The following is a 13352-nucleotide window of genomic DNA, read 5'->3' as shown; positions in this document are numbered from 1 at the left end:
ATACAATGGATAAAAAAAAAGATAAATTTTTATATGTACATTTTTAGGGGGTTAGGCACTGTAGCTTTCTTCAAATTCTTAGAGGAGGCTTTGGTTTGAAAAGGCATGCTGATTAGCTGGGCGTGGTGACATACCTCTGTAATCCCAGCTACTTGGGAGGCTGAGCCAGGAGAGTCTCTTGGACCTGGGAGGCAGAGGTTGCAGTGAGCTGATATCACGCCACTGCACTCCAGCCTAGGTAACAGAGTGAGACTCTGTCTCGAAAAGAAAAAAAAAGTCATGCTGGGCTGGGTTTGTACCCTTATTGAACAGGGCTTTCTTTCTGCCTCTGTTCATCAGCAGACTCAGTCTGTGTGCAGAGGCATCTGGCAGATGCTGCATGATGCCCCTGGGATGAACCTAGAGAAGGGAAAGGGCTTTGAGAAATTCAGTGCTGTGAAACTGTTAATTTGCCTTGGTGTTTAAGGAGGCCCAGCAAAGACTGAGTTCTTCCCTAAGCTTTAGAAGAATCCCAGTTGCCTGCCTGAAGGAAGAGCTGTCATCATCCCTGTTTGTCTTGGGCAGCCTGGCCCTGATCACTGGTCTCTGTCCCCAGGTCCGGACACTGTTTGTTAGCGGCCTCCCTGTGGACATTAAACCCAGAGAACTGTACTTACTCTTCCGGCCGTTCAAGGTGAGTCAGGACCTGGCCACCCACTGGGTAGAGCCTGGGACCCTGTAGAAGCAGCGGGAGTGAATCTTGGGCAGGGGCCAGGCAGCAGGATCATGCGGGAAGGTGTGGTAGAGGCTGTGGGGGCAGCTGCAGCCCTCTTTCCTGGTTCTATGAATTCACGTGCTGCCTTCTGAGAATCCGTTTCCTCGCCAGTTAAATGGAGACAGTGAGAATCTTTAAACACGTGATCGTATAAAGAATATTTGAGATTCAGTGTAGCCTCTTCAGTTTGGAGATGAGAAGACTTAAAAGGTAAGGTCTATGCTCTCAGGTTACGAGTTAGTGGAGCAAATGGGAATTTCTGCCTGAAGTGATGAGCGCTGCCACATGCTGCCCACCCCATGTGCTAGACCATGTGATTCAGAACGCAGGGCGGCGGATGACACTTGGCAGTGGTGGAGGTCAGGGTGGGTGGATGTTGACGGGGAGAAGGATGTGAGAATGATTCAGGGGATGCCTGGGGAAAGCGGGCTGATGAGGTGGCAGTGCTGGGTTAGCACAACACACACTTCTGACCTTCCCCAGTAACAGCCACCTCTCTCCGCAGGGGTATGAAGGGTCCCTGATCAAGCTCACTGCAAGACAGGTAATTTCTCTCCTGGGGTTTTCTTCCTCCCAGCCCAGACTGACTGCTGAGCTTGGAACGGAGGCCTGTTAACCCTTCCCTAATCTAGAGGCATCCAGCAGTAGAGACTTGCTCCCTGCTGTCCCAACGCCTCTTTAGCGGCCAGCTACTGGTCCTCCCTGTCTGTTTCTTAGGAATCTGGAAGCCACTGCCTGCCCTGCTGGCTGAGGACAGTAGAGCAGGTAGCTGAGCTTCAGCTTTTGATACAAGGAGGCCAAGGCCCGCCAGCCTTCAGGGGCTATTTGGGGTTTAGATTGACCCTTGGAAAATGAAGTTGGAGCCGTTTTCAACCTGTTGCTCCTTAATTGACCCGGAGCTTTCCACGCCCTTGGTACATTGCAGTCCACTTTCTTGCTGTGGAAAACACTGAGACTTACTTTTAGTTATCTGCATGCATTAAAAAAAAATACTTTTACTAAAAGGGCGATGTTTAATTCAGTGGAATTAAGCTCTGCTGGTGTCACTTCCCACAGGGTGTTCCTGGGGAGGGAGACTGGACTTTTGGCGCACATCAAGCTGCTGTTCCAGTGAACATGGGCTGGAGTTTGGGGGGCTTTTTTCCTTCTGTATTCTCTTCTCATAGCAAAGCAAATACTGTTTCCACATAGGTAATACTCTTTGTTTCATTCTGTTTTGGAGGGAGAGGTGGAATGCTGGGAGAGATGTAAGGGTGCTCTCTCTTTTTCCTACTAGCCTGTTGGTTTTGTGATCTTTGACAGCCGGGCAGGAGCAGAAGCAGCCAAGAATGCGTTGAACGTGAGTAGGTGGAGGACGGGTCTTCTCTGACCCTCAGACCTCTTAGGCAGTGGGTGTGCAGATGTAGCTTATCTCCCAGCCATCCCTGGGCAGAGTCCTTGGCAGCACTGTCTGTGCCAAACGCCATTACTCAAGGCCTGAGCAGCCTTTCCTCTGCCTCAGCCACTGTGTGGGCAAGTCTTCCAGGCGAGCTTGTTTATAGGGCCCTTAACTGCCATTAACACTCTGGGTCCTCCAGAGTAAGCCTTTCTCTTCTCTTCTCTTCTCTACCCATGTAGGGTATTCGCTTCGATCCTGAGAACCCACAGACCCTGAGGCTAGAGTTTGCCAAAGCCAACACCAAGATGGCCAAGAGCAAGCTAATGGCGACTCCAAATCCCAGCAACATGCACCCCGCCCTAGGAGCACACTTCATTGCACGGGACCCCTGTGAGTGGCACTCCGAGCTGGCAGGGCCTCATGGAGGTGCATTCAGGGCAGACGTGCAGGCTCTTACAGAGGGAAGCCCCTTTTCCAGGAGGCTTTTTAAAATGTCTGTGGCCACCATCTTTTGAGACACCTGGTTTTCCTCCCTCCCCCACAGCCTTCCTAGAGCTTCTAGAGCTGCCAGGGCTTCTAACTTCCCTGAAGCCTTCTCTGATTTCTCATTTGAGACGGACTGAGGCCTGCCTGACAACTTGTTGAAGCAGGCGGGATGTGCACCATGACAGGCCAATTTAATGTGGCTTCATTGCCTGGTCTCGGGGTCCTCGATGGTTGGGGGTGGCCTGGCCTCACTGTGGGGCATATGGCTCAGCCGTAGTGCTGGGTTCCCTTCTCTGTTTGGAAGGGGAGGCGAGTGTTCTGATGATGGAGGCCGTTGTCTCCTGTTGTAGATGACCTGATGGGGGCTGCTCTGATCCCTGCATCCCCAGAGGCCTGGGCCCCCTACCCTTTGTACACCACAGAGCTGACCCCAGCCATCTCCCATGCTGCGTTCACCTACCCAGCTGCCACTGCCGCCGCCGCTGCCCTCCATGCTCAGGTAAGCCCCTTAGGGTTGGGGAGGGTGCAGAACGAGGACTCTAAGCTGGCCAGACTTTGCACCGCCTGGCCACTCGGCCGCTGCTGTCTCAGAGCTGCAGCAGAACTCTTGTCTTCCTTGATGGTTTGAAAGCCCAGACCCCAGGGACCTATGCGTCCCTGCCCGTGGCTTTAGGATCTGACAGGGAGGGAGAAGATAACCGACAAATTCCCGTGGAGGATGCCAGGCAGCCCAGCTCCAGTTCTCCAGCCCCGAGCACTCCTGCCCAGGTACTGACTGTGTTCTCCCATGGTGATGGGACCTTGACTCCAGTCCTAACCTGGGTATGGTCGCCGCAGCCAGACCACTTGGCCTCTGCCCCTTCCTGTCCCTTTCATCAAGCTCTTAAAGATTCCGTGCCTTGATTTTTCTTTTAATTATCTGGAAAATGAGAATGATCATATAATCTGCATCAGGGGATTGTGAAAGTTAGACATCAAGATAAAGTGACTAGTGAGTGCCAGGACAGAGCCTGGAGCACCCAGAGAGCTCACTGAGCATTGGCTCTTGTTTCCATGAAGGCTGGACACCGTCCACTGTGAACCTGTGCTGGGCAGGAAGCAGGGAGCAAATGCTTCTGGGGAGAGTCAGGGCTGTTAGAGCTGGGTGGGGAGGGCTCTGTGTGGGGTGCTGATCTGGGTGCCCAAGGGGCAGGCAGGGGGTTAGGCCCTCCCCTGGCCATGCAGGCACTTCCTCTGGCCTGACTCTGCCACAAGTGCAGGTCACTGTAGCACACTGCAGGGGAAGTCTCATCCCACTGTGTGTGTGTCAGGGAGCGGGGATGGTGCCTCACAGTGGCAGTGACAGAATGGGGCCAGGTAACCATAGGAAGGGGCTGGAGGGCAATCTCAAGCCCACCTCAGCCTCTGACCAGCCAGGTGATGAGTGCTGATGCCAGGAAGAGCGGCCCGGTCAGGGCGTGCTGTGCTGCTCTGAGGAAGAGAATCAAGGCTGCTGGGACCTGGCTGGGGAGCAGGAGGGGAAGAGGAAGGAAAGCGTGAGTACCCTTCATGCTTTCCTCGGCCTCATGCCGTTCAGTTGTATTGAGGGCAGAATCACAGGTAACCTTGGTACTCTTCTCCAGCCAAGCACCACAAATAGCTGGAAAATTGATCAGAGGATAAGGAAGGTGGTAAAGACCTTCTCCTGGAGGGAATTGTTGGGTATTTACTGCAAACTGGGTTCTGTGGCCAGAATAGAGTGGGCAGCAGGGAAGCCCATCCTGTCTACTCTGACCTGGGCAGTTACTTGATGCTTCAGGTCAAGCGGGCAGGCTTAACTGCAAGGCCCTGGGAGGCACTGGAAGGAATCACAGGGTTCCTCACTTTTGATCCCAGCTTTGGCACCAATTAGCTACATGATCCTCACCTCTGGTCCTCCGTGTCCCCATCTGTAAAATGAGAGGGATAGAGCGATCAGGTGGAGAGGTTCTGCCCCATCCTCTGAGTTGCTAGGCTGTGACAGAGGTTGGGAGCCAGGGACAATGAGTTCGTCAAATGAATCAGAAAGGGCACCTCTGCCCAGCCTTCTGGGGGTAGCACTGCTCTCCGGCCCTGAGCTCCACGCCACAGGGCCTCCTTCCTCCTGTTGGCTTCCCTCCCAGTTATCTCCCACCCCATCCACTCTCTTCGGCTGTCCAACTCTGGCCCAAATCCTGATTCTCAATAGCTGTAGGATGTTGGATGTGTTACCCACCGTCTCTGTGTTTCTGTAAAGTGGTGATAATAGTGCCTACTTGATAGGTGTGTTAGCGTGATGAGGAAGTGCTGTGGAAGTGCAGGTGATCGTGATTGTTACTTAATATCACTATTGTGTGGGTCCCCTTAGGTCTTCTCTGAGGCTGGAGGCATATTTGTTCCTGAGTTCCTGCTTTCTGGCCTTCCTTGGACAGGGACTGGGATAGAGGCCACTCACCCCAAAGGCTGGTGGCGTTTTGGAAGAGGCAGGCTAATGGGAAGAGATTAGACCAGGGAGATATTAGTTCTGTGCTTGCTACCCAAACTCTCTGGGCAGCCATTTCCTCAATAGTAAAAACGGGCTGGGTGCAGTGGCTCATGCCTGTAATCCCGACACTTTCAGCGGCTGAGGTGGGCAGATCACGAGGTCAGGAGATTGAGTCCATCCTGGCCAACATGGTGAAACCCTGTCTGTACTAAAAATACAAAAAAATTAGCTGAGTGTGGTGACACACGCTTGTAGTCGCAGCTACTCGGGAGGCTGAGGCAGGAGAATTGCTTGAACCTGGGAGGCAGAGGTTGTGGTGAGCCGAGATCAGGCCATTCCACTCCAGCTTGGGCAATAAGAGTGAAACTCTGCCTCAAAAAGAAAACATTTTATTTTTTCCTCCCAACAGCCCCATTCCTTGACCTGTGACAGTGCTGCCCCAGAGATGGAGGTTAAAAGTGTCTAAATAAAGGGAGTATGGATACTGTTGATCTTAAATGGATTGTTCTGAACCTAAAGGACCAATAGAAGGACTGAGTTTTTCTGTGCCCGAGAGCAAGGAGGTGACTTCAAGAGGAGGTAGCAGCTTAAGACAAGCGGATGAAAGCGAGTACCCCCTCCATTCTCTACTGCAGCTGCATGCCTTTTGCTGGTAGCCCAGCCTGAGCCCAGGCCTCCACAGCTGTGTGGCTGCAGAGACCAGACCTGCAGGAGGGGGCTGGAGGTTGTTCAGTCCTGCACTGTCTTGGCATGAAGCCACCTTGCCTGGCCTTCTAACCCTCTTGATAGAATCTTCCCCTTTAAGAGGGTGAGGCACAGACCGGGCGCGGTGGCTCACGCCTGTAGTCCCAGCACTTTGGGAGGCCGAGGTGGGTGGATCACGAGGTCAAGAGATCGAGACCATCCTGGTCAACATGGTGAAACCCCGTCTCTACTAAAGATACAAAAAATTAGCTGGGCATGGTGGTGCGTGCCTGTAATCCTAGCTACTCAGGAGGCTGAGGCAGGAGAATTGTCTGAACCCAGGAGGCGGAGGTTGCGGTGAGCCGAGATTGCGCCATTGCACTCCAGCCTGGGTAACAAGAGCGAAACTCTGACTCCAAAAAAAAAAAAAAAAAAAAGAGGGTGAGGCACAAAAGCAGTTGTGGATGGCAAGCCCAGTGGAGTTTAGCATAGAAAAACGGTGGCCTGAAAGCAGGGCTTCTCGGTGTCCTATTGTATCCCAGGGACCTCCCAGACTGGATTTCATTTTCCATTCCAACCTGAGGACATGGGGGTCTTCCATGACTCTTTTCTCCCCCTTAAACTGGTTCAGCCATTTACCAGTGAGTGACCTTAAGGTTACATAAACTCCCTTGCCTCTATTTTCTTATCTGTATAATGGAGATGATAATAGCATCTACTTCATATGGTTTTTGTGAGGATTAAATGAATTTAGTATGTGAAATCTACCTAGAACAGCATCTGGCGCACAGAAAGTGCTTCATGAGCAGTTGCTTTTATTATATTAGCATATCTGCATTTATGGTATAAAACACGCAGTTCCCTTTGGCTTATCATCCAATCCCCAAAAAACTTGTACTTTTAATTCTTCACTTTGGTAGGTAGTTTGGAGCAGGTGTGTAAGTAAATCCATATGTATGAATCTTAGAAAAATTATAATACATATTTAATATTTTCAAACCTTAAATATTAGAGGGCCTGGCGCAGTGGCTCACGTCTGTAATACCAGTACTTTGGGAGGCCAAGGTGGGCAGATCACCTGAGGTCAGGAGTTCAAGACCAGCCTGGCCAACATGGTGAAACCCCATCTCTACTAAAAAGTAGAAAAATTAGCCAGGTGTGGTGGCAGGCACCTATCATCCCAGCTACTCAGGAGGCTGAGGCAGGGGAATTGCTTGAACCTGATAGGCAGAGGTTGCGGTGAGCTGACACAGTGCCACTGCACTCCAGCCTGGGTGACAGAGTGAGACTCCATCTCAAAAAAAAAAAAAAAAAAAGAAAAACCCTTAAATATTAAGACTTTAAAATACATGTATATATTAGTAAGTGTAGCTCTACATTTTGGATGCCTGGCCAGTACACCATTGTACGAATGTGTCCAGCTCCCTGTAGATGGTAAGTTGGTTTGTTTACACAGTGTTTGCTACTGATGGCTATACAACAATGGATGTCCTTGTGCATACTTCTCTGGGCACGTCTTCCGTTTTGTTTTCTTTATGATAAATTCCTAGAACTATGACAAGGTCAAAGTGTAGACTTACCAATCTGGGCTAAATATTGTTTTAATTTCAGATGAGTGAGGCTTCCATATTTTTGGTTGCTTATATATCTTTTTTAGTTTTTTTTTTTTTTTTTAGACAAGGTCTCCCTCCATTGCCCAGGTAGAGTGCAGTGGTGTCATCTTGGCTCTTTGTAATCTCTGTCTCCTGGACTCAAGCGTGATCCTCCTGCCTCAGCCTCCCAAATTGCTGGGATTACAGGTGTGTGCTACCATGCCCGGCTACTTTCTGTCTTTCTTGTAGAGATGGGGTTTCGTCATGTTGGCCTTATTGGTCTCAAATTTCTGGGCTCAAGAGATCCCCCCACCTCTGCCTCCCAGAGTGCTGGGATTAAGGCGTGAGCCATCGCGCCTGGCCTCATATTTATTCTCGTGTAGGTTCATCCTGTTGCTTGCTTTCTGGTGTATCTTCTCAGCTAGTCAGTCCCACGGTCTGAGAGAGGGCTACGTTTGTGTCCTCTGTTCTTCGTTTTGAAGCAGCCCTCTGGGAGCCTGGTCACTGAAGCCTGTTGGGTGGACCCTCAGGAGCCCCGGCTCCTCCTGTGCACAGCTGGAGGCCCTGAAAGGACACTGTGGGTGCCTTGTCTTGCTGGCCCGGCCCCTGCCGGGAGTCTCCTCTTCTGAGCTGGAGCAGACAGAAAAGATCTAGGAAGGGACCATGTGGCTTCTAGGGAACCCAGGCCGCTGGCCTATGCTGGACAACCGAAGGAAATGGAAAAGCAGCCACTCTAGTGTGTTCTGTCTGCTTCAGTGGCACGGCTGTCCCAAGCCCATAAATGGGAGCTTTCCTCTACTTTCTCCCTAAGGAGTCATGTGACTCATCTCAGGCTGGAGGAAGAGTTGCAGCTTTGGAAGCAGGAGTCCCAGCACCTTGTAGCTAGAGTGTAAGGCAGGATCCAGCAGATTCTTTGGAGGCGGCCTTACGCAGTCATTCAAGGCCTCAGATTCCCAGTGGTGAAAGAGGGTGGGTTGCAGTCCTCCTGAGCTCCTCCCGCTCTGTCGTCCGCTTGTCTGGCCCTGCGGGACACCCAGCCCGTCAGGCATTTCTTCCTGTGTGGCTGCGCCAGCTGGAGGCCACATGAAGGGCAGTGGTCTGGGCCCACTAAGGGGCTCCTGGGGCTGGTGCCAGCTAGAGGCCACATGAAGGGCAGTGGTCTGGGCCTACTAAGGGGCTCCCTGGGCTGGTGCCAGCTGGAGGCCACATGAAGGGCAGTGGTCTGGGCCCACTAAGGGGCTCCCTGGGCTGGTGCCAGCTGGAGGCCACATGAAGGGCAGTGGTCTGGGCCCACTAAGGGGCTCCCGGGGCTGGTGCCAGCTGGAGGCCACATGAAGGGCAGTGGTCTGGGCCCACTAAAGGGCTCCTGGGGCTGGTGCCAGCTGAAGGCCACATGAAGGGCAGTGGTCTGGGCCCACTAAGGGGCTCCCTGGGCTGGTGCCAGCTGGAGGCCACATGAAGGGCAGTGGTCTGGGCCCACTAAAGGACTCCCTGGGCTGGTGCCAGCTGGAGGCCACATGAAGGGCAGTGGTCTGGGCCCACTAAGGGGCTCCTGGGGCTGGTGCCAGCTGGAGGCCACATGAAGGGCAGTGGTCTAGGCCCACTAAGGGGCTCCCGGGGCTGGTGCCAGCTGGAGGCCACATGAAGGGCAGTGGTCTGAGCCCACTAAGGGGCTCCCGGGGCTGGTGCCAGCTGGAGGCCACATGAAGGGCAGTGGTCTGGGCCCACTAAGGGACTCCCTGGGCTGGTGCCAGCTGGAGGCCACATGAAGGGCAGTGGTCTGGGCCCACTAAGGGACTCCCTGGGCTGGTGCCAGCTGGAGGCCACATGAAGGGCAGTGGTCTGGGCCCACTAAGGGACTCCCTGGGCTGGTGCCAGCTGGAGGCCACATGAAGGGCCGTGGTCTGGGCCCACTAAGGGACTCCCTGGGCTGATGCCAGCTGGAGGCCACATGAAGGGCAGTGGTCTGGGCCCACTAAGGGGCTCCCGGGGCTGGTACCGACCACCGGCTTCTCGGTAGCAGCATTGCTGGTTTCCTCATGTGTCCGTCTCTTGTGGAATAAGTTCTAGTGTCCAGCCAAGCTTCTAGCTTCCTGCTGAGCTCCTGGGAGGAGGTGGTGTCTGGAATTTTGCCCTGTACAAAACAGGACCTAGAATTTGTGGGGAACACGAACCAGTTCTTGGGAAGCTTCTATCAGCCCCGAGATGGCCTGGCATGGCTCACCCGGGAAGCACGAGTTCCCAGCAGCCAAGTGGGTAACTGGGTCTGCCTGCTCCAACCTCAGGGGAGCTGTCTGCAGGCCCAGCTTCTACTCCTTTCCTCCCACATGCTTGTGTGCTGCCCCCTCCCTTCCTAGGGGGGACTCCAGCTCCCCTCCCAGGGTGCTCATTCCCAGACCCCAACTCAAGGTCCTGTGTTGTCCTGCCCCCACCCTTTCCCCAGCGATCCTGGGTCAGGCTGAGGCAGGCGGCCTTCCCTGCGGTCTTGGCAGTCAGCATACTTCCCTTCCAGATGATCAGCCCATGGGGAGGAGGGAGTGTGTCATTTTCTTGACCAGTTTCTGGGAACCCAGCTTTGGGGTGACTGCTCTGTGGGGCCTTCTGGCAAGTGCCAGGGTTTAGGCAGCTTCCAGGCACTAGTGAGGATGATCTTAGATAGCTGCCACCTGCCTGAGGTTACAGACTTCTAGACTTAAGGAGCTTGTGATGGAGGGCAGGCACAGCAGGGCTGGGAAGGTCAAAACAAAGGAGCCTCTGCTGGGTCTCATCCATGGCTTCTCTGAAGAATCAGGACCAACATTGGAGAGCCCTACCCCTTGGGGTCTACATGGACTTTGGGTTTTGTTTAGTTTAATAGAGACAGGGTCTCACTAATGTTGCCCAGGTTTGTCTTGAACTCCTGGGCCTCATGTGATCCTCCCACTTCAGCTTCCCGAAGTGTTGGGATTACAGGTGTGTGCCACTGCACCCGGCCCTTACTGTATCTTTCTTTTTTTTTGAGATGGAGTCTCCCTATGTCACCTAGGATGGAGTGTAGTGGCACGATCTCAGCTCACTGCAACCTCTGCCTCCTGGGTTCAAGCGATTCTCCTACCTCAGCCTCTTGAGTAGTTGAGATTATAGGCGCACACCACTACACCTGGCTCATTTTTTTTGTATTTTTAGTAGAGTTGGAATTTCACCGTGTTGGTCAGACTGGTCTTGAACTCCTAACCTTGTGAACTTCCCACCTTGGCCTCCCAAAGTGCTGTGATTATAGGCGTGAGCCACCACATCCGGCCTTACTGTATCTTTACATCCTGTCTTACCTGATCCTCACAACCACCATGACTTTTTAATTTCTGTCCTATAGCTGGGTGAGGACATTGAGACTCAAAGAAGTCAAACAAAAAATGTATGAGGCTCATTCTCCTCCTAACGTTAGGAATTCCGTGGTCTGTCAGTAAAGGGGAAGTGTGGGTTGCTGGCACCACTGCCCCCGGCTGCCAGGACTCCTGCCAGCATAGCGTGGCCCATTTGAATTGGGCTTAGTGGGGTATGAGACGCCTGCGTGACCTTGCTGGAACCGGTGTCCTGCAGAGGAGGCACGTCAGGCGGTGCTCTCTCACTTTCCCAATGGAGAAACTGGTGCTTAAAGGTGAGTAACTGGCCTGGCGTCTGCCAGACAGTCAGTGACAGAACCAGGACTCCAGCGAGGACACCGACGGCCGTGGTTCCCAGGTTTCCTGTTGAGTGAAGGTGTGCACAGCTGGCTTCCTGACACTGGCTTCTCTTGCAGGTGCGCTGGTACCCTTCCTCTGACACCACCCAGCAAGGATGGAAGTACCGTCAGTTCTGTTAGTTCTTCAGTAAGTGTTGGCCCCAGAGGCCCAGGACAAGTGTCCTCCTCAACTCCGGCTCCCTGCAGGGCTGTAGTTCCTCCCTCTGCCCAGGTCTTGAGAGCTTAGCCGAGCCCAGAGCTTGGTCACGGGTGCGTCAGGCTGGTGCTTCCTTCTGCCTGTGACTGCAGGCCATCCACTTGTACAGCCCCTCACCAAAGGAAGGCCTGGCTTTGGCTCCAGTGCCGCGCCTCTGCTCATGGCTGCCTCTCTCCCTCCCTCCAGGTCTGGTCACCGGGGAGTTGGTTCTGGGAATCTATGGTGGTGCCGGGACAGGCGCCCTGAGCTCCCACCGCCCCCGGGCGGCCTGTACAGAGCTGCTGCTGCCCTCCAGAGACTGTGAATCCTAAGCCTGACTCAGTGGACTGCTTCCTGTTCCCCTCCCTCCTCTTCCTCAGCCCTGTTCTGCACCCTCAAGCCTTTCTCCAATGCCTCCCAGGAGGATTTAGGGACCTTCTCGCTGGGGCATCCAGATCCAGCTCAGAGGCCTCACGGGGACCCGGCAAGGCCTGACCTCCCGCCCAAACTTGCTTCTGTAGCTCCCCCTCGAGGAAGCGAGGTGTTTTTTGCATGTTTTCTGGCATGAATGAAGACACTTACACTTGTGTATATGTGAGTGTACAGTTTGTTCTCACACTGTCACCATAGCGACAGGTCCTGGCCCCCAGTGGTTCATCCTGCCTGGCCCCTCCTCACCCTGCCCGTGCACCCACCCCGCTTCAGGGAGGCCCCGAGCCCTGTGGCCCCATGCGCTTCCAGGCTCAGCTCCCACCTCCACCCAACAGATAGGTGGGGTTTGCTTTTTCATTTCACACTGGGCTCCTCTGTTGCTGTCTTGGACCAGCCCCCTCTGCCCATCCTGTTCACCGCTCCACAGTGCACGCCGCCCACCGCTGCTCCGCGTTTCTTCCAAACCTCGAAACCAACCAGACCGTGGAAAGTATTTTTGTACCCTGTGTAACAAAATATTTATGCATCATAAAGGATTTTTCATGTGTGTACCATTAGTTATTAAAGAGACCTCGTTCGCCCTGTCAGATAAGTTTAATGTTTAGTTTGAGGCATGAAGAGGAAAAGGGTTTCCATTCTTTAGCAGTAAGCCTTTGTGTCAGGCATTTGTTTAAGAAAATGAAATGAAGGAAACATTGTGCAATGTTTTTTGTTTTGAGCATATCAGTGCTTTACTGTCAGCCACAGCTGTGACCGTCTGGCCATTTCAGAGTCGGGAGCCGAGGTGGCTGTTGTCATTGCTGATCCTGTGAGAATGTGAAACTGGATAATATATGAAATGCAAAATAAAACAAAATCAAGATGACTGCTCTCTGGCCTTTGCTTCCCCCTTCCATAGGATGCAGTCTGCCATTGGGGAGGCAGTGCCGGAGGATGTGGAGTCGGGGGAAGGAAGTGAGGTGGGCCTGGCCCGCTGGCAGCTGGCTTGTGACTGTAAAGGTGGGGAGGACCCTGGAGCTCGCTTAGCCTCTCCTGCCTCTGCCTCCCTCTTTCATAAGCTTGAGAAGCAAAGTCCTAGGGGACGTGACTTGCCCAAGGGCCCGGCAGCTGGGGCTTCACTTTCTTCCAGGCTATCAGGGTAGGGAGAAACTCCCTGCACCCAGAGCAAGGCCCCAGTGGGACCTTCCTTTTCTAGGGGCGCTGTGACCCATTCAGCTTGACCCTTCACAGCCTTTGGTCTTTTCCAGCCTCGCTGTAGTACAAGAGGACCGAGGTTTGGGCTGTTGGGCTCTGCCAGGTGGTGTCTGTCCTTTGCGAGGCTGTGCTGGAGGGAAGACTGGGACCTGGAATTTTGCCCAGAAGGGGTTAACCTCATCTGCCCTGTAGTCTACAGGCTGCAACTCTGATTCCTCTGATTGAGCAGGAGGAGCAAATGGCTGTGAGGGTCAGGGAGGCTGTGCAGTGCCAAGAGCCCAGGCTGGCCTGGGCCAGGTGCTAGGATGCCTGCCGTGGCCCTGAGGCTTCCCTTTTGTGACTTGGGGTCTCAGGTTTCTTGTCTATGAAGTTGTGGCTTGAAATCCTTTCCGGCTCTTACTGGAGGGCTGGTGCGCTGAACTCAGGGTTTAACGGTTTGTTTTTTTAATCCACT

The 13352-nt window shown here is 53.5% G+C and overlaps 1 protein-coding gene across 3 annotated transcripts in view; it reads left to right on the top strand.

The window, feature by feature from the left end:
* The window catches only part of RBPMS2 (RNA binding protein, mRNA processing factor 2), a 36795-nt gene extending 24226 nt beyond the window's left edge, over positions 1 to 12569 (top strand). For all 3 annotated transcript variants that reach the window (XM_021666225.2, XM_012443055.3, XM_021666226.2), the window contains exons 2-8: positions 596 to 673; positions 1260 to 1298; positions 2031 to 2093; positions 2372 to 2522; positions 2969 to 3117; positions 11155 to 11224; positions 11480 to 12569. In XM_021666225.2, the coding sequence (XP_021521900.1) occupies positions 596 to 673; positions 1260 to 1298; positions 2031 to 2093; positions 2372 to 2522; positions 2969 to 3117; positions 11155 to 11217 (543 nt within the window). In that variant the 3' untranslated portion in view covers positions 11218 to 11224; positions 11480 to 12569. The remainder of the gene's footprint in view (positions 1 to 595; positions 674 to 1259; positions 1299 to 2030; positions 2094 to 2371; positions 2523 to 2968; positions 3118 to 11154; positions 11225 to 11479) is intronic.
* Positions 12570 to 13352: the final 783 nt, after the last annotated feature.

This window comes from Aotus nancymaae, unplaced genomic scaffold, assembly GCF_030222135.1.
Source record: "Aotus nancymaae isolate 86718 unplaced genomic scaffold, 86718_ANA_hifiasm-v0.15.2.pri h1tg000041l, whole genome shotgun sequence".
In the NCBI taxonomy this organism is placed as follows: Eukaryota; Metazoa; Chordata; class Mammalia; order Primates; family Aotidae; genus Aotus; species Aotus nancymaae.
This window is presented reverse-complemented; position numbering and strand designations above follow the sequence as displayed.